Source organism: Muscardinus avellanarius, assembly GCF_963383645.1.
Source record: "Muscardinus avellanarius genome assembly, chromosome: 11".
In the NCBI taxonomy this organism is placed as follows: Eukaryota; Metazoa; Chordata; class Mammalia; order Rodentia; family Gliridae; genus Muscardinus; species Muscardinus avellanarius.
In genome coordinates this window covers 76,382,153-76,402,980 of record NC_137797.1, presented here as the reverse complement: position 1 = coordinate 76,402,980, position 20,828 = coordinate 76,382,153, and the positions used below count along the sequence as shown (strand labels likewise).

Genomic DNA, 20,828 nt, shown 5'->3' with positions numbered 1-20,828 from the left:
ATCTTCTTTGCATCTGGGATATGGAGTCCTCTATGTTCAAATAAAATGGAATGCATTTTTCCTGGAAATGGATGGAATTTGCCAATAGATATGAAAGAGGATGCTAGGCAGACAAGATCACTCTTTTTCCCCCGTTATGGATTTCCAAGAAGGCAAAAATGTTCTTAAATACATAGCTCTAAGATACTATAAAACAAAGTGTGAAATTAGATATACTTGAGTGTCAACATACAGAAGACAAACTGAATTTGTTTCACAGATAATCAGACAACTCCCTTGGGATTTAGCAAGAAAAAATATAGTATAGTGAAGTTACAAGGTTTTGCATCCCTCTTTGCTACTCATACTATATAAATACAGCCAAGCTAAGCATCTTAATGCCCTGAACAAAATTTTACAGAATAAAGTACAGGCATCTTGTTCTACAAATAGACAAAATTCTATTCAGATTTAGTCAATAATACATGTAGTTTATGGCCTTAAAGAATTATTCAGTGTCTTTAAACTACACAAGTTACTCATTTTAAAAAACTGAACTTTTTTTTAAAAAACCTACTTCAATGGAAATTGAATAATTAAATAAAACTATCATAGTATTTGGTATATAGTAGCTATTCAGCAAGTAGAGAGTATGTCATTAGTATTATTTGTTATATATTTTCTGTGCAGGAGTGACTTTCTTCCCATAATTTTCTTGTCAAATCTCCTCAACACCTTCTTCAGTGTGAAACTAACGGCAAAGACTCTGACATTTTACCCTACTAATATATCCCTAAAGCCCAGAACTGTGCCTATTACATACAAGTACCCAATAAGTGTTTGTGGAATGAATTATCTGCCTTTTCTTCTACCCCATTTATTGAGGAAGTGATCTTTGTTTAACTCATTTATTACCCCAAATTTCTAGTTCATAATCTAGAACAAATAAGTATTTGTTGAATGAATAACTGAATGGATAAAAAGCCAAACGAATACCTCTGTATTCCATCTTCGCTTCTCAAATACTGATAGTCATCAATGAACAGGTTAGTGGCAATCATAATCATAATTTATAGGATTTTTATGTTCCATTTTCATAGCTAATAAAAGGTACAAATAATCAGGTGCGGTGAAGCACACCTGTAATCCCAGCTACTCAGGAGGCTGAGGCAGGAGGATCACAAGTTTGAGGCCAGCCTGGACAAAATAGTGAGACCCTATCTCGAAATAAAATAAAAATGGCTGAGTATGTAGCTGTAATAGGGTGCATGGCTAGCATGTGTAAGGCCTGGCACTGAAAAGGGGAGGGGATCAGGGTAAAAATAATATGCCTCTGCATTCAATCAAAAACACATGTAAACCAAAAATTAAAAGCATGAGGAGTGGCCTTTATATTATTCAATGGCATTAAAAATGTAAAGATCACTCAATGACTTGGAGAACATTTTTCTTAAGCCTGTCTTCTTTTCAATTTCAGAACAATAAATAGCATATATTTAATAAAACACATCTAAAGTCAGAGCACACTACTTAGTGATCAATGAAATGTGCCTCTTAACATACACACAGGATTGATATCAGCAGTTTTTTAAATAAATCCCCAGACCAGAGAGCAAAGTTTGGTAAATTCCAAATTATTGAGATTTTTATGAATGTTATTAGCACGCTTTTCCACCTAAGAACTTCACACCATTTCCTGGGATTTTAAACAGCTTTAATGAGGCAACAGTTACAATTCTGCTTTATTAGCAATTTAATAGAACAAAGATCTTTTTAACTATTAAGTCATTCCCCAGGCATTTGCATATCAGATAAGCATGATAAAATAAGGAAGAGCTTACAAGTTTTCACCAAATCCTAATGAAACTCTATATGAACATTACTTGAACCCCTGCTAGTAGATTTTCTAATGGAAAAATATGACCTTTAAAAATTAAATGACCCTTTAAAGACTTACTAAAAGAAGGCTCATCGGACTCTGCAAACATTAAATGACCTACTCAAAATAACATCTTGATGCTTTAGCATATGAATCAAAAGCATCTGTTCTCATGTTCAGCTTAAAATATATATTGATTTGGAAATGAAGTAGAAAGTTGTTAAAAATGTGTGCTTTATTTCAAAGAATGTAACCTATTACACACATTTTTCAGACTCTTAAAATTTAATTCAACTGTTTGAAATAAGGCTCAAAGACATTTTCCTTCCAGAAATAGGACTAGATAGAGTCTTTCAGCAGGAAATTTTGACCTAGGACCCACTGACTCACAGTGGGTGTAGTGTATGAATAGGCTTCAGGAAGTCCCCGAAGTCCCTGAAACTGGGTTCAAAGTTTTATGTATCATGCAGCTATGCTTTTATTTAGAGCAGCATTTCTTAACTTGGGTACTACTGAAACTTGGGGCTGAATAGTTCCTTGTTGCGGGGTGAGGGATTTCTGTGTATTGCAGAATGTTTAGCATCCATTAGAAGCCACTTCCAGCTATTAACAAGGACAACTTCAAGCTATTAACAAGGACAACTCTTTCAAACTAAGAACTAGGGCCAGGAGACAGACCTGGATACATGTCCTTTTCTTCAGCTCCCAGATGGAAAAAGATGCATGTTCCAGCACAGCCCAATTGTGACTATTGAAAATGTCTCCAGACATCACAAAGGTCTCCAGAAAAATGCGAGGTAAAGAGAGAACAAGAGCTTTCATTGGAATTCAAAAGAGATGTAGAGTGACTTCTCTGGTATATAGAACAAGAAAAGACCTAGTAATTTTCCATTGGATCCCAAAGATAAGTTTGCTGTTCAGGCCTTTGCGATTTCTCCAGAGTTCTTTCAAAAATGAAATCTTAGTACTCTCGGGTCAGTCCTTCCCATCCCTACCTTTTCCTCATCTAAAGATCTGCTTCTTTATAAATCTTTGTCTCAGATCTCCTAACTGCCAGGTAGCTTTAGAAAGTCTAGAGATTATATTTAAAGAAGAGCTGTATAAACTTCCTAGGTTATTTGAAGTCAGAGAACTCTCTTTTCTCATCTTGGTTTGATTTCCCACTTCTCAACCAAGACCTTAACTCAGCTAATCAACATGTATTTGGTGAAGTGAGTTGTGAAACCCATGGCTTCTGTGGGAGTTTATTCTTAATTTTAAAATTTATAGGAATGAGGTCATTCCACAGTCATTGCCTCCGAAGTATGGATTTTCTCTAAACCAATTGCCTCAGAGATCTCCCCAAGAGAAAGCAGAGAGCAGTGCGGATATTCCACACCACTAACTTGGATTTCTTGGCAGCAGGTCCCACTTTGCTCCATGTAGGTTTGGCTTCATGTACAGGTCGGATACTCAGGAACGAATGTAAAATGCTTAGTGTCTGTATCAATTCCACCAAAACCCTTGTGAAGTGATAGTTCTCATGCTCTCCTTCCCTTTTGTCAACAGATCCATGAGTTTCAACCTGCTTTACTTTGCTCTCTGAAACTACTGCCAATGCCTGCTGTATTTGATGTTCTTTCCCAAATCTAATTCTAAAGTGTGATACAGTATCTCTGGCACCCTTCTCCTTCCCCCACCCCATACAACTTTCTTGCCTACCCCACAAAAAGCAAAATATGTGTTTCAATCTAAGGGTTTCATGGGAAAACCAAAAGAGAACAGCAAAAATAACTTAATGAAGGGAGATATAAACTTATACTATTCCAAATATCTCACAATCTTTGTAACTAGTCTATAAGTCCTCACCTCTTTTTTGTTAACTAGAAGATTTTTTTTTTTTTTTTTTTTTTGCGGGTCTGGGGATGGAACCCAGGGGCATTCAACTTCCGAGCTACACCCCCTGCCTTATTTTTTATTCTTTATTTTGAAACAGGGTCTCACTGAGTTGCAAAGTGCCTCACTAAGTAGCTGAGGCTGTCTGCGAACTGTGATCCTCCGGTCTCTGCCTACAAAGCTTTATTTTTTCCCCCTTATTTATTCATATAAATGGAGCTCACCAGGCTTATCCCTTTCTTTTTCACTCCTGCTCTTTTCATGATCCATGTCTTCCAAATGCTGGACCATGTTGAAGAATCTCAATCATATGGGAAATTGCAAAAGTACATAATCTAGGCCCATGAAGAGATGAAATGAGCCCCCCAAATCAATCTAAGCATTTTAAATAGCTATTTTGTTAACTTTTCTGTAACTGTGACCAAAATCCTGACAAGAACAACATAGAGGAAGAAAGCCTTATTTGGATCATCGTTTCAGAAGTTTAGTCCATAGTTGGTAGGCTTCAAGGCAGAGACTGAAGTAACAGGGTCAGGGCATGGTGGAGGAGAAACCAGTCTTACCTCCTGGTCACCAGTAAGCAGAGCAAGTGAGAGGAGGGGGCCAGAGACAGATACTTGTCCCCAAGACCACACTCCCAATGACCCACCTCCTCTAGCCATTACCCACCTCCAAACCTGGCTTCATTCTCTAACACATGAGCTTCTCAGGAAGACATTTTATATTCAAACTATAATGCTACTTCTCTGGCCCCCAGAAACATGTCCATCTCACAATATAAAATGTTTTAAGTCCAGCCGGGCATGGTGATGCACGCTTGTAATCCCAGCATTTGGGAGGCTGAGACAGGAAGATCGCAGTTTGAGGACAACCTCAGCTACTACTTACTGAGGCCCTTTTCAACTCAGTGAGACCTTTCTTCAAAATAAAAAATAAAAAATAGGGCTGGTGGTGTAGTTCAGAAGTAGGATGAACCCAGGGGCTTCCAAGCTACACCACCAGCCCTATTTTTATTTGTAGCCCAGTACTGCAAATAAATAAATAAGTAAATAAATAAAAAAATAAAATGTTTTAAGTCCATATCCAAGAGTTCCTATTGTCTTACTAGTTCCAAAATTGCTCAAAAGTCCAAAGTCTCCTCTAATACCTAAAACAAACTTTCAGCAGTGAACTCCTCTAAAGACAAAAAGAAGGAAAAAAAAAAAACAAGACACCAAATTACATACTTCCAATATATAATGGCACAGAGTAAACATTTGCATTTCAAAAGGTAGGGATAAGGATATTTTTTAAAAAAGGAAATGGGTCTAAAGATTTAAACCCAGCTAACAAACATTAAATCCTGTCCCTGCATCTAGCACTGGGGCACACAACACCACTGTTGAGATGTGCTCTCCAATGTGCTTTTCAGCAGCTTACTGGCTAAGGCTGGTGTCACTGTTCTCTTAGGCTAGCTCCTCTGTCCACAGCTTGTAGGCTGTCTTAGAAGACATTCCATGTTCCTGGCATCTGTTCGCTTTGAGCGTCTCCACTACAGCTTTGGCCTCACTCTCACAGCTTTACAAACTGCCCCCCCCAGGACCTACCTACAGAGCCTGCCTGCAGGCAACATGGTGCCTGCCCCCAGGCCTTCTTTTGAAGTCTGGGTGGAAGCCTCCATGACACCTTAACCCCAGCATCCTGCATCCTGAAAATATCAGCTCCTTGTGGATGTAGCCAGGTCTGCCATTAGCTCTAGCACAGCCAGGCTTCCCCTAAACGAGAGCAGCAGCAGTTTTTAGTGCCTGGGCAGATGAACACCATGAAACAAGTCCTGGGGAAACAACTTCTCAGTCAGTCCTGTGTAAGAGAACCCATAGCTTTTTCTCAAAGCAAACCTTTTAAACACGTTTCCATGGTTACACCTTTGAGCCTGCAATGGTGGGGTCTCTTTTTTGTTCCTGAAATGCCCTCACTGCAGCTTTTCTTTTGTCTCTTTGCAAAGTACTTCTCTTCAACAACCACACCTTTCTTGACCCCAATTTCACATACTTCTAGCCAGACTGAAATATTTAAAAATCTTTTTACTCTTCTTTCTGATTCAAATTCTCATAGTAAACTTAGCTAAAGCCAACAGCAACCATGCTAAAATCTAAATTCTCGACTGCTTTGAAATTATTACCTCCACTAGGTTAATTAGTCCATCACTTTTAAATTCAGCCTTACAAAAAGTCTCAGGACATGAGCAATGTAGGTAAGTTCTTTTCCAGAACATAAAGCATGTGACTTCTAAACCAACTCCCTATGGAGTTGTCCTTGCCACCTGAGACCTCATAAGCACTGTCTGAATTCTGGCCAGGTGCCCACCAGAATCACCATTGAGCTCTGTTTACGACATTCTAAGGCTTCTTCAGCTTGTATCTCCAACTGTTTTAAATTCCTCCCACAAACCAGCTCCAAAGTTTTCTAAACAGGGAAGTTAGTCACAGAAACAATCCCACTTTCAAGTTCCAGTTTCTACTCTAGATAGCTTTTCCATTGCTGTGAATAAAATACGGGGCATGAACAACTTGGAGGAGGAAAGGCTTATTTACAGTTTCAGAGCTTCAGGTCATAGCCACGGAGAGGATGGCGATCTGGAACACATTAGGGGCTGTGGGGATGGATAGAAGGAAACAGATTGAAGAAATGTTTAGGGAATGCATAGACAAGACTTAGTAATTCATTTTCTATGAGGGGAAAGAGGGAGGAAAAAGCTATGCTGACTCTCACATTGCTGAATTCAGCAACTGGTTGTCCTATTTTACTAGTTGCTGAAAGAAATACTGGCAAAGATTTGAGGTAAAAGGACTCATTTAAACTTAAGATGGTTCTGAGATGTTTGATATGTTTTCTTATTTAAAAAGTAACATAGTAAATTATTTTAAAAATATAGAAAGTAAAGATATATCTTTAATCCTACTACCCAGTTATTATATGGGTATGAATAGCCTTTTCTCTAAACCTGCACACACACACACACACACACACACACACACACACACACACAGAGCTATTAATATATTACTGTGCAATCTATTTTCCCCTTAACAAAAAACCATGCTCATTTTTATAAATATCACTCTTGTCCAATATTATTTTAATAGCTTCCCAGGATTTCACTATATATTTGCTAAAATTGATTTAACCAATATCCTTTTTTTAAGTCAAATATATATCATGAGAAGACTTTAGGACAATGAAACTATTCTATATGTCATTATACATTTTCAAAACCCATAACATGTACAATGCCCCTATTGTAAACTATGGACTGTGGGTGATAATGATGTACCAATGTGTCATGGTCAGTGTAACAGAACTGTCCCTCTGCTTCAAGATATCCATAGTAAGGAAGACTGAATATGGGAGTTAAAGGTATGTAGTAAACCTTTGTGCCTTGACTTCAGTTTTTCTGTGAATCCGAAACTGCTCTAGAAATATATATGATATATTTTCTGAGTGGGAGTCCTTATATCTACATTTCTTATGATAAATTCCAATAATTGTAGAATCTTGTCTGGTTGTAGGGTATGCTCACTTGACAAGTTGCTTCTAATTGCTTATGTTACCAAATTGCCCTTCAGATTTTTTTTTTTTTTTTTTTTTTGCATTACTGGGGATAGAATCCTGGGTCATTCTACCTCCAAGCCACACCCCCCGCCCTATTTTTTATTCTTATTTTGAAACAGGATCTCACTGAGTTGCAGAGGGCCTCACTAAGGAGCTTAGGCTGTCCACGAACCGCAAACCTCCTGTTTCAGCCTCCCAAATGCTGGGATTACAAGCGTGAGCCACCACACTGGGCTTCAGAATTTTTTTAATAACTCATATTTCTTACAAATATAATACATTTGATTTGACTTTTGATTCCTGGCTCAAAATTGCCTACATGGCATTTCACTCCATACCTTCAGTTATCTCATTCTTAAAGCTGTACTGTAAAAACACTATTGGATACTCCTGACAACATCGCCATTTTCTAAATCACAATATAGTACCAAGTTCAGCCTGTCTTTTGAATATGAGCTGGTTACATCCCTGAGTTGCCTTGCTAGTTGTACACCATGCAAATTTGTCTTTATTTAAAATTTCAAAGAAAATCCCACATGGATCCCAGATGTTGACCATTTAATGCAAGAAGGTGTTTCCTTATTACGCAAATATGGTGTGTGTTCAAAATATTGGCATTGTTCGTTTATGAATAACTTAAAATAACTACATCACAAAAAACAATGGCTCATGTGTGAGTCACAAATTAAACAATGCCAATTTTTTTATGTGTACCACATTTGTATAATCAGGAAACACCTTCTTGGATTAAATGGTCAACATCTGGAATCCATGTGAGGGCTTTAAAAAAATTAGTGTGCATTTTCTTCCAATTTCCCTGTAGAGAAAGAAATGCAAAATGGAGACATTTTTACAAGAGTATCCATGCTCCACATATTCTTACAAGAAGTATATCACTTGATTGGTTAAAGATAAAGCTTAAGACAAAGTAATATGCATTAAACGAAATTTGTCTTTGCTTTTGTTTATTCTGGACACTTGGTTCAATATTGAAGAATACAATTGAGTGGATTAGATAGAGATCCCCTACAAGATATTAGTGTGAATGCGACCTTATTTGATGAAAATGTCTTCAAAGATGAGGCATGAACAGCCTGGATTCTCTCTAGTCCAGTGATAGTGTTCACATAATAGAAAGGCAAAGGAAAAAATGGGACCCAGACACACAGAGGAGAACACAGAGGGGAGAAAGCCATTTGAAGACAGAAGAAGAGACTGGAGTCATGTAGCTCAACCATAAAGCCACCAGGAGCGAGAAGAGGCAGCTCCCTAGATCCCCTGGAGGAAGCATGACCCTGCTAAAAACCTTAATTTGGGATTTCTGGCCTCCTTAAGTGTGAGGGAATACATTTCTTTTGTTCCAAGCCACCCAGTTTATGGTAATTGTTATGGCAGCCCTAGAAAACTACCATGATAACCACTCAATGTTTGGTGAAAATAGAATTCATAGCAATAGAATTATATTTGTGGATCATTAAATAAATACATGGCTGTATCTTAGTTAAATTTGATATGCCTGATGCTTCAACTTTCAATTAACACCAAGGACTTGATGATTCTACTTTAGGGGTAAATAACACTAAATTTTGTCCCATAGTCCCAGATGTGGAACACCTATAAAATTGTAAATTGAGCCTGAAATATACTACTTAGGGTGACTTTGAAATAATTATTGTTCTTAGAGGCTTATTCCTTTCAAAATTAAGTAAATAATTAAGTCATTTGAATATATATAAAGAATAAATACACTCTAGATTATTATTTTTAACCCATTTAAATGTACCCATGTCAGTTTCATTGAAATATTTGCAGAATTGAAAGCTCAGGATTTAATGGGTTAAAGTGTTCCCAGCTGCCATTTAATCTTGGAATGTTCTGGTCCCAAAAGACTCTCCCCACATTTTTTTTTTATCATTTAAGCAACTTTGATAGAATATCCATAAATCTGTGAGGATTCCAGACTAACTGGGTAGACCAGCCTTATTATCTCAGCCTTCAAAATGGTGAAGTCTTCATGAGTTGAGTCCTGCTTACATTATAGACAAGGATACAGGCTCAAAAATAGATGACTGTAATCATCTGACTGTGAAATGTACTTAGAGAAAGATAAAACACTGCCCTACAATTTGTTTGCTGCTAGCTCTTCACTCAAATTCAAACATGTACACCACCTTGAACTTTAAATGTATATTTGTGTATGTGTGTGTGATACTGGGGATTGAACCTGGGGCATTCTACCTCCAAACCACACCAGGATGAGGTGTATCTTGCTAAGTTTCATGGTGGCTTCATGAAAAGACTCTACTTTGAGTACTTTTGATAGTCGACATCCCTGAAAGTACAACCCAAGCTCAATTCTCATTCTGTCTGTTTGCCGAGGCTTCATTTAGTTAAAAAACATAACACAAGAGTATTTTTCTTAAGTATTCTGTGACCATTCCTTCCGTGCCTTGTCATCTCCTGGCCTCATCCCCTCATCTTCCTCAAAAACTAATGGAGCTATAAGATAATATTATGCAGTCATCATAAATAGATTTAAGTAATTTTTTGTGGTACTGGCGATGGAACCCACGGGCATTGTACCTCCGAGATACGCCCCCAGTCCTATTTTTAGTTTTTTTTTTTTTTTTAAAAAAAAAAGAAGAGGTTCTCACTGAGTTACAAAGGCCTCACTAAGTAGCTGAGGCTGTCTGAGAACAGCAATCCTCCGGTCTCTGCCTCCCGAATGCTGGGATTACAAGCATGAACCACCACGCTTGGCTACATTCAAGTAATTTTTAAGTAATTTTTAATGATGTATGAAAATGTTTTGTGTACAAATTGATTAAAAACTTAAGGAAGAATAATATATACTATGAACCAAATTGGCTTAGGCACATATATTCACATTTAAAAATGTTCAAAAAATGACTAAAATTTTTTCATGAAAGAACTAAGTTGACTATTGCCTTAAGAGCCAATTATGTATGAATTTTAATTCATAGCTATGTTTTCAAGTGTGTTTCTTTATAACCAGAAATGATGACATAATATAATGTAACTTAACCCAACAAATAGCTAAAAGCTAAGAACCATCTTTGCAGCTCAAGTACTATGTCCTTATAGTAGTTGCCTACTTTCAAAATAATTTTAAAAATACATAAATATAATATTTTCCTTATATATTCAAGAACACTCATCATCTTGATTTTCCCCAGTTGCTTTATTTGCTTTTTCCTTTCTTTTTCCACGGAGGCTGAGAAGGCAGAAAAGAGACAGGCTGTGAACACAAGCGCTCTCTTGTATTCTCCCCTGGCCTCTTTCTTTCTCCTCTTAACACCACTGTGGCCTGAAGGAGGGTCAGCACAGGAAACCAGCAATGTTGAGCAGCTTGCATTTCCTGAACAGTGGAAGACTTAAGATAGTTCGCCCTGAAAATAGGGAGGTGGGGCTTTTGGAGGATGACAGTTGTTGTTGATGATGATGATGATGATGATGATGATGATGATGATGACGACGACGACTTTTGCTCCAAATTCACCAAACCTTGTAAATCAGAAGCACAGAATATCTCAAAACTTGCTTGGCAAATAGACTAACTTATAAGCTCCCTGAGGTTAAGGACTATGCTCTTTCCCATATTTGCTTACATGAAGGCTAGGTCAAATTTTCACATATAGTGACCAATAAGTATTGAAATCCAAAAATAAAAAATATCTTGGGGGTTTCAAAAAGTTGAAGATGAACTGTTCAACAAGCTTCTGAACACAGCGGCATGAGATGCACTGTGTTAAGGCTGAGGGACTGAAGGCACCACTGGCCTTTGTGGGGCAGATGGGTCATGGAGCACATTGGAAAGGATACAGCTTTTAAAAGGATGCATCAAAGTCAGGCATGGTGGTGCACACCTGTATTCCCAGCACGTGGGAGCCTGAGACAAAAGGATCACAGGTTTGAGGCCAGCCTCAACAACTTAGTGAGGCCCTGTTTCAAAATAAAAAATAAAATAGGCTGATGATGTAGTTCAAAGATAGAATGCTCCTGAGTTCAATCCCTAGCACCACAAAAATGACAGCTATTAGATAAGAAGAAAGAAAAAGAATGAAAGAAAGAATGAGAGAACAAGAGGAAGAAAGAAAGAAAGAAAGAAAGAAAGAAAGAAAGAAAGAAAGAAAGAAGAAAGAAAGAAAGAAAGAAAGAGGAATTCGAGGTGACCAGAAGGAACACATGTGGGTTGGACAAGCACATTTATTTATGATCATGTTTGAAAAGTGAAAAGATGTGTATTTTTTTCTCAGAGTTAGATGGGAGGTACAAATGTTAAAGAAGTATGTATGTCAAAGTCTCTAAGTGCAAATCCAAACTCTGTTGCACAGTATATAATGATCACATAATGTGGATTTTAGTCTGAGAACCTCTGGATTAAAAAACTGAGTTCCCCATTTAAGCCCTCATCACCAAAAGAGCTACCTTTAAACATTAATTACCACAGCCTTCATTGTCTCCAAAGCCAGTAATCATCCCTAACCTGTTTATACATTTACAAACCTAAACATTTATAAAAACTTAGGAGGTAATATTCACCATATATTTCTTCTCATCTGCTTAATACCCATTTGATAATTTTTTATTTTTCTTGATTATGGTTTTATTTTTGTGATGGCAAAATGTTTATTGGTGTTTTGTAATCTTACATGTGATGCATTTCAGGGTGATAAGAACATACACGCACACAGCACTCACTAAGCCCTCCTCCAATTCTCACCCCATTCCTCCCTCCCCACCTTCCCCTGCACAACACTCTATATTGCCCTTGATGAATTTGTGTACGTACATCATGTCTACTGAACTGGTTTCCTCCTCAAGTCTTCCTCCCCCTTCATGCCTCCCTCAGGTCCTCTCGCTTACTCCATTAAGATTTCTCTTCCTTTGTCTGAAGTCCCTCCCGTGTCCCAATTTCTCCCTAGCTTCCACATGTGAGAGAGAACATCTAACTTTTCACTTTGGGTAACTAATTTCACTTAGTATAATATTCTCCAGTTCCATCCACTTCCCTGCAAATGACATAATTTAGTTATAGCTGAGTAGAATTCCATTGTGTGCATATCCCATAATATTGTAATCCATTCATCTGTTGATGGACATCTAAGCTGCTTTGGCTGGTTTTCAATTATGAATTGTGCTGCTATAAACATACACATGAATGCATTATTCTGGTAGTCTGGTTTCAATTCCTTTGGGTAGAAACCCAGGAGTGACATATAGGTCAGATGTAGGATCGTTCCCATGCTTCTGAGGACCCACTGGACTGTTTTCCATAGTGGTTGCACTAATTTTCAACCGCACTCAACAATGTTAATAGAGTTCCTGCTTCTCCACACTCTTGCCAGATTTATTATTCTTTGTGTTTTTATTGATTGCCATTCTACTTGGGGAGAGGTGAAATCTCAGAGAGTTTTGATTTGCATCTATCTGACTGCTAATGATATTAAACATTTTATCATTTGTTCATTGGCTGATTGTATTTCTTCTTTTCTGAAGTGCCTATTTAGCTCACTTGCCCATTTTTTGATTGGGCTTTTTTTTTGGCATTATGTTTCTTGCGTTCCTTGCACATTCTAGATATTAGTCCTTTATCAGAAGAGTAGCTGGCAAAGCTCTCCCATTCCACTGGCTCTCTCTTGGGGTTCTTGTTTTTTTTGTTGTTGTTGTTGTTGTTTTTTAGTACTGGTAATTGAACCTAGGAGCATTCTACCTCTGAGCTCGAGCCCCGGCCCTAGTTCTTATTCTTTATTCTGAAACAGGATCTCACTAAGTTGTGGAGGGCCTTGCTAAGTAGCTGAGACTGGCTGAGAACCTGCAACCCTCCTGTCTCAGCCTCCCAAGTACTGGGATTACGAGCCTGTGCACCATGCTTGGCTTCTCTTGGGGTTCTTGATAGTTTTCTTTGCTGCACAGAGCTATTCAGTTCAATACAATCCCACATATTGGTTCCTGTTTTGAATATTTTGAAATGTTCTGACCTCTAGGCTTCTCTGGTCCGGGTGCCAATTAAAGCAGCATGTTGTCTGGAAAGCATACAACAGATATACTCTGCATCTACAGAACAGAGACAGGGACTCAGAAGCCCACCGTGCAGTGGAGGGGTGGATAGCTAGTGAGAGCATAGGTTAAAAGAGAAAGACCAGTCTCAACAGGATCAGGGCCAGCCACTATCTCTAGCAGTTCTGGAAAAAAGAAACAAAGAAAACCACAAAAGGCATCTAGGTGTGCACCGTGGGTGTGTGTGTGTGGGGGGGTGTTTCCTAAGTAATGTTAAAATATCCATCCAAAATGAACTTTTCCTAAGGCTTAAGACATTCCAAAGTGGAAGATAATTAAAATATTGTTTGTATATTGGAATATCAGACTAGTCTTTCAGAGGGAAGACTCTTCTGGGCCTCACAGCTCCCAGGTAAAATCCTGATGGAAGATTGGTGATGATGATGATGATGATGATGATGATGATGATGATGATGACGACGATGATGACGACGATGATGATGATGTAGTAATAGTACATTATCATGTACTATTAATAAGAAAGTACTTATTAATACTACTGGAGACTGAACCCAGGGGCATTTTACCTCTGAACCACCCCCATTCCTATTTTATTTTTTATTTTAAAATAGGATATTGCCAAGTTGCTGAGAGTCTCAGTAAGTTGCTGAGACTGTCCTTGAACCTGTGATCCTTCCATCTCAGCCTCCTAAGTACTGGGATTACAGGCCATCATGTCAAGCTGTAAGATGGTCTTGACAGGTTTCTCTTGTTTGAGTTTCAAGTTATTCTCAAGAACACTGACCACAGACAAGCACTGCCTGATTTTTAGCAGTGAGTGATTAAAAAATACATTTCCATTTCACATTTAAACAATCATTTGGGAATACTGTTTACAGAGGCCTCATAGTTGAAGACTTTTGCAATTTCTTACTTTCTTTAACTTCAAAATATTACAGAAAAGGAAATAATGAAGAAAAAAACAAGTAATAAGTTTAAAATGCAATGTGCTTCTGAATTTAATAAATTTCATGACAATTGCCAGTTTATCGCTAACAAGGTATCCCACAGCTTGGTAAATAGATCCCACAGTGCTATGCACTCCACAGGATTGATAAAGATTTTAAGATTAGAAACTTGATTGCTAGGGTACAAATGCTGTTTATTAATCTCATAACGTTGTATTGTCGCCCCAAACGTACGCTGCCTCAGTTCCCTAAGCTGGGTAACAGTAATCCTGGTAGTGATACTATCCATCTCACAGGTTTGTTGCTGATAGGATTAAATAAGTTGATCTATCTTAAACGTTTAGCAAGTGTCCAACACATAGAAAGCACCTTATAAATGTCAATGAAGTTAATATCATATAAAGAAATCATATTGTAAATCATCTTAAAACAGGTTTTAAAATTTAAATTGCTATCAGCAGATCCCTACCCATACTTCCCACAATGAGGCACTGAGATAAGCTCATATGATGACTTTCAAGTAAAAGATGGTGAGATAAAGGCATGGGTTACATATATAAAATATTCCATTTATATAAAATTCTTTATCTCCTGAAATATTTCTTTTTCTAAATACTAAACCTTCAACATCCATAGCTGAGAAAATAAGCAAATCAGAAGCCACCATCATTACATAGCTTGCTCACTAACAAAATGTCACATAATAAACTTTTAGTAATGTTTCTTATCCAAAGACTAATGACACCTTAATTCAAAACCACATCCTTTCCTTTTTTTGCTTCATTTCCTTCCCAGTGGAACAATTTTTTTCTTGGATATAAAATTAAAATTGCTGGATTAACTAAGCAAATTGTTACCAGAAATGTAATTTTATAAAAATACTCTTTCAGGGTAGTCATAAACATAAAACATCTGTATGATGTTTGTTAATACATAACCTAATATGCATAGTGTGTGCCAACTAAGTGGAAAATTGAGCCTATAACTAGAAGTGCAAACAGAAATCATCACATATTCCATCAGTATTGTATTTTTAAATCCAGTTGGGAACACTTAAGGATTGTGACACCACAGCTTTCCTTATTCTTGGCCAGAGGTCACACTCTATTTGGCACAGATGTTTGTGTGGCCAATACCACATTTTAAAAAGTATTGAATTATGTTATCTTTCTGTAAGCTGTGACTTCTAATTGTCTAAAAGGCCCTTACAGGCATTGTTTTATTTTGTAAATCCTTGTCTAGGCCTATCCTTAAAGAGAAAATATCAAAATATAATTATTAGTTAAATGGGTACCTCTCTCAATGATGATCTGATAAAGTCCAGAGACTTGGAAATTAAGAATACTAATAGTTCATAAATTCTAATTTTCTTGTTTGGCTCATCTTGAATGTATATCTAACTGTGGCTTGCCTGATTCTGACTGCTGAGCTATTAAAATTCACTTATAACAGTTTACCCAGAGAAACCAGAAAATAGGGAATTTTTAAAAAAGATTCTTGTGGTATAAAAGTTTGAACTAAAGTCTGAATTTTACATTATTTCCAAAAAATAACAACATTCTGTCAATGGTTTGTCTTCATATAAAAGGAAATAAATTTTCTCAATGCAGTCTAAAGAGAAACTAATTTCTACTAATGTCTTTTAATGGATATTTACATATATACACACATAGAGACAAATGCATATAGACACATACTCGGCAGTTCTATCATTCTTCCTGGGAGATTCTTCTATTCCACTTACAAATTAAGCTTGGGTCTAGGGGTAGGTAAGGGAACACTGGAGTGGGTTTCCTAAAGCATTAGTTCATGCATCATTCTGAAGGTATTAGGTTTTAGGCAGTTATGAGGCACAAGCTAACCAACTGGAGAGTTCAAATGTTACTGGTTAAGTGTTCTTGTACATTAACACAGAGGAATGCTTTCTTTCAGATGGGCCCAGAAAGTACACCCTTGCCTCCAGCTTCTTCCTCAGAACACAAATACAAGGCATCTTGCAGTGAATTCGCTTCTGGGGGGTTTGCCCCTGAACTCTCCCGGATGAGTTTTTCAGAAGATTCTGGAGAATTATCCCTCCATCTTGGACTTGAGTGCTGTTGAGAGACTTCCCATATTGAAGGACATGGAGAAGGGAAATTCAGAGAAGACTGTGAGAGAGGATCCTCTTGAAGGCTCACTTCTTGGATACACCTGTTGGAAAGCACTTCTTTTTCTTTGGAATTCCGCCATTTCATCCTCCTGTTCTGAAACCAAATTTTCACCTATTGACAAAAATAATTGGATAATATATCACTTATTCCACTTAAGTATTGTATTGATTTACTTATTTTGTGGTGCTAGGGATTAAATCCAGGGCCTCATACATGCAAAGCAAGCACTGTGTCACTGAACTACGCCCTCAGCCCCTTACTTTAGCGTTTTAAACTCTAATTGCTCCTACTAGCCATGCTACCTTTATCAACAAATGAAAAAACGAATTCCAGATGGGTTAAATAGCACAACATGAAAACAAAACTATCAAAGTTCTATAAAAATACATTATTATAAGTTTGAAGGGGACGATTATTTTTCTTAAGCATGTCATAAAATTCTGAGGCCACAATGAAAATATTAGGTAGAGCTATATAAAAATGAGAAATTAATGTACAAATAGATATGCCAAAAACACATAATAATCTATAAACTAACCTAATGGAATTAAAAGCAGGGACTCTAAGACATATTTTTGTACCTGTAGACATAGCAACATTATTTATAATAGAAAAAAAGATGGAAGAAAACCAAGTGTCCATGCAAAATGCAGTATGTCCATACAATGAAATATTATTCAGCCTTAAAAGAAAGGAAATTCTGACATGTTACCACATAAATAAATCCTAAACATATTCTGCTAAGTAAAATAAGCCAATCGAAAAAGGACAAAAGCTGCCGGGCGTGGTGGTGCACCCTTGTAATCCCTGCGCTTGGGAGGTGGAGACAGGAGGGTCGCGCAGGCTTAAGAGACTCTGTTTCCAAATAAAATATAAAATAGGTCTGGGAGTGTAGCCTGGAGGTAGAAGGGTTCCATCCCCAGTACCACACACACAAAAAAAGGACAAAGCTATATAACTCTACTCATGTGAGATTCTTGGAATAAGCATTCATAAATAGAAAGTGGAATGGTAGTTTTCAGGAGCCAAGGGGAGAAGAAATAAGGAGTTATTATTTTCCGGACACAGAGTTTCAGTCTTGCCAGAGGATAAAGGTTCTGAAGATAGATGGTGTTACTGGACACTATATTAGCATAATAATGTGAATGTACTTAATGCCACTGAACTAAATACCGGACAAAAGGTGAAAATGGCAAATTATATGTTATATATATTTTATCAAAACAAAACGTGCCCCATAAACTTTGGAAAGGATTTTTGCAATATCTGTAACAGGAAAATATAACTAACCATAATATTCTAAATACCTTAACATCCAAAATAAATGCTACATTTCAACACAATTTATATAATATAAAAATTCAGGTAAGGAAAAGCCAATTCACAGAGTATAAATTTCCAGTAAAATATTCAAAGTCACTCAAGTTTTGGTAGTTAGGACAATTCAAATAAAAAAATAATAAATACCATTGCCCATAAGATTGCTGATGGTATTTAAAATGATACATGGTAGCCGGGCATGGTGGCACACACTTGTAATCCTCGTGCTTGGGAGGCAGAGACAGGAGGATCACGCAGGTTCGAAGCTGGCTTAAAAGACCCTGTTTCCAAATAAAAATGTATAAAAAATAGGTCTGGGAGTGTAGCCCAGAGGTAGAAGGGCTTCCAGGAACCCCAGTACCACCAAAAAAAAAAAAAAAAAAGATATATGGTAAAGGCTTTGCCAAAAAGGGCTATTTGTTAGTAAGAGTAAATATTTGATATAATTTTTTTGGTAGTACTGGGGTTCCTGGAAGCCCTTCTACCTCCAGGCTACACTTCCAGACCTATTTTATACTTTTTTATTTTTGGAAACAGGGTCTCTTAAGCCAGCGGGGCTGGCTTTGAACCAGTGCAATCCTCCTGTTTCTGCCTCCCAAGCGCGGGGATTACAAGCGTGCGCCACCACACCCGGCTAATTGATATAAGTTGACATCTAAATTGATATAATAATATTTTGGAAATAATTTATCATACTTTAAAAATGTACACACACCTTAGCTGGGCACAGTGGTGCACTTCAGTAATTCCAGTACTTGAGAGGCTGAGAGGAGGATTACAGGTTCCAGGACAGTCTCAGTAACTTAGCAAGATCCTTAAAAACTTAGTGAGACCTCATTTCAAAATAAAATAACAAAAAAAGGCTGGGGTGTGTTTGGAGGTAAGATGCTTCTGAGTTCAATTGCCAACACTAAAAGGAAATGTACTAAAAGGAATACACATATACCTTAACACCTAAGTCTCACTCCTAATTCCCTAATTTACAGCACTATTTTTAAAATGCAAAAAGAAACATGATAGGGAAAATCAGAAGTAACTTAAAATTGAAAATGGGTAAATGATATATTTAGACAGTGAGCTGTAATGAAACACTCAAAAAATGAAGTTGATTGACATGTCCTGTCATCAAAAGACATATCTCATAACATTTGAGTTGGGGGGGATAAAGCAATACACATTGTCAGTAGCCTTATTCATAGTAGCTGAAACTAAGGACAATACATATGGATCATAATCAATAAAATGGATTAATTGTATCATCCCATGTAATGGAAATTATGCACAGAAATGAGTAGAAATAATCTATTGCTACATGCAGTGACCTGACGATTCTCACAAACATAATGGTAGATAAAAGAAGCCATATATGGCTGGCTATGGTAGCATGTGCCTATAATCCCAGTACTTGGGAGGGTGAGACAGCAGTGCAGGTTCAAGGATAGCCTTGACAACTTAGTGAGACTGTTTTCCAAATAAGAAAATAAAAAATGGGCTGCAGGTGTAGCTCAGGGGTAGAATGCTCCTGGATTCAATTCCCATTGCCAAAAGGGCAGCAGCAGCAGCTGCCATTGCCATGTACAAAAGAGCATGCACTGAATGTCTCTATTTATATAAAGTACAAAAGCAGGCTAACCCCATCCATATTGTGTGAAGGTAGAATAGTGCACATCTTTCAAAGCAGTAGGTAGTGACTGGGAAGAGATCTATGGGGGCTTCCGGCTTCTACTGTTTGATCTGGGTGCTGGGTCATACAAGTGATTTGTACTGTTCTTCAGGAAAGCCAAAATAGATATATGGTGTCATTCCATTTCTTATTTAAAAAATACATGCAATTCTGAGTCTCAGATTCTTCCTTTGTAAAGTAGGGGTAATAAAAGTAGCTATTCCATATGGGAACATTATGCAAGTATTTGTGTTATCATGTGTTTGTGCATATACATCCCTTGTATAAATTCATCTTAAAAATAATGTATAATGCTTCAGTACATGCAAACAAGAAACAGTGACCAATAATGGTAGTAACCAAGGCATTGGACTGAAGAGGAGTAAGATGAATTTGATTTTTAACTTTACTGAATGTCAAGTTTATCATAATAAATTAGCTATGTAATTAATAAATATGTAAATAATAAAAGACTAAATTTCTTCTGAGATGTTCCATCAAATTCAACAAGACAAAATGAATTCATTTTGAGGCACTTGATTTTTAAAAGCGATATAGCCGGGCTTGGTGGCGCATGGTTGTAATCCCAGGGCTTGAGAGGCGGAGACAGGAGGATCATGCAGGTTCGAAGCCAGACTCGCTGGCGTAAGAGACCCTGTTTCCAAATAAAAATATAAAAAAAAGAGGTCTGGGAATGTAGCCTAGAGGTAGAAGGGTTCCCAGGAACCCCAGTACCACCACCAAAAAAAAAGCGATATAATTAGCTAAGTAAAACTTTATATTTATAGATAAGAGGCAAAAGATAGCACACCTATAGGAAAATAGCTGGTTTTCTTAGGATTGAGAGATTATGGTAATCTCCCCATAATTTTTAATATGGTCCTTGCATTTGCTTTTGAATAATTTCTTTATAAAAACACAATATGTACGAGGAGTAGTGGCCGATGCTTGTAATACCAGCCCTTAGGAGGCTGAGACAGTAAGATCAAAGGTCTGTAGCCAGCCTCAGAAACTTGTAAGACCCTCCACAACTCAGTGAGACTCTGTATCAAAAAATTGGGCTGGGGGTAGGGTTCAAAGCTAGAATACTCCTGAGTTCAATCCCTAGTGCTACACACACACACACACACACACACACACACACACACACAATATATATACAATATCAAATATCAGAGATTTTCACATTTTCTCAGAGCATTGCCAATGCAATATCTCTGAATATACATGTCCCTATGTTATTATTTGGTCTTATGCTGTTATCTAATGTTGTGGGGGGTACTAGGGATTGAACTCAGTGGTATTGGGGACAGTCTACCTCTGAGTTACACCTGCATCCTTTTTTATTTTTTATTTTGAAACAGAGTCTTCTAGAACCTGTT

At 37.3% G+C, this 20,828-nt stretch overlaps 1 protein-coding gene across 1 annotated transcript in view; it reads right to left on the bottom strand.

Annotated features, from left to right (window-relative positions):
• Positions 1–16,241: 16,241 nt before the first annotated feature.
• Positions 16,242–20,828, bottom strand: part of DBX2 (developing brain homeobox 2) — a gene marked incomplete at both ends in the record, with an annotated part of 31,855 nt that continues 27,268 nt past the window's right edge. The window contains one exon of the mRNA XM_080704907.1: positions 16,242–16,574. Coding sequence (XP_080561033.1) covers positions 16,242–16,574 — 333 coding nt within the window. The remainder of the gene's footprint in view (positions 16,575–20,828) is intronic.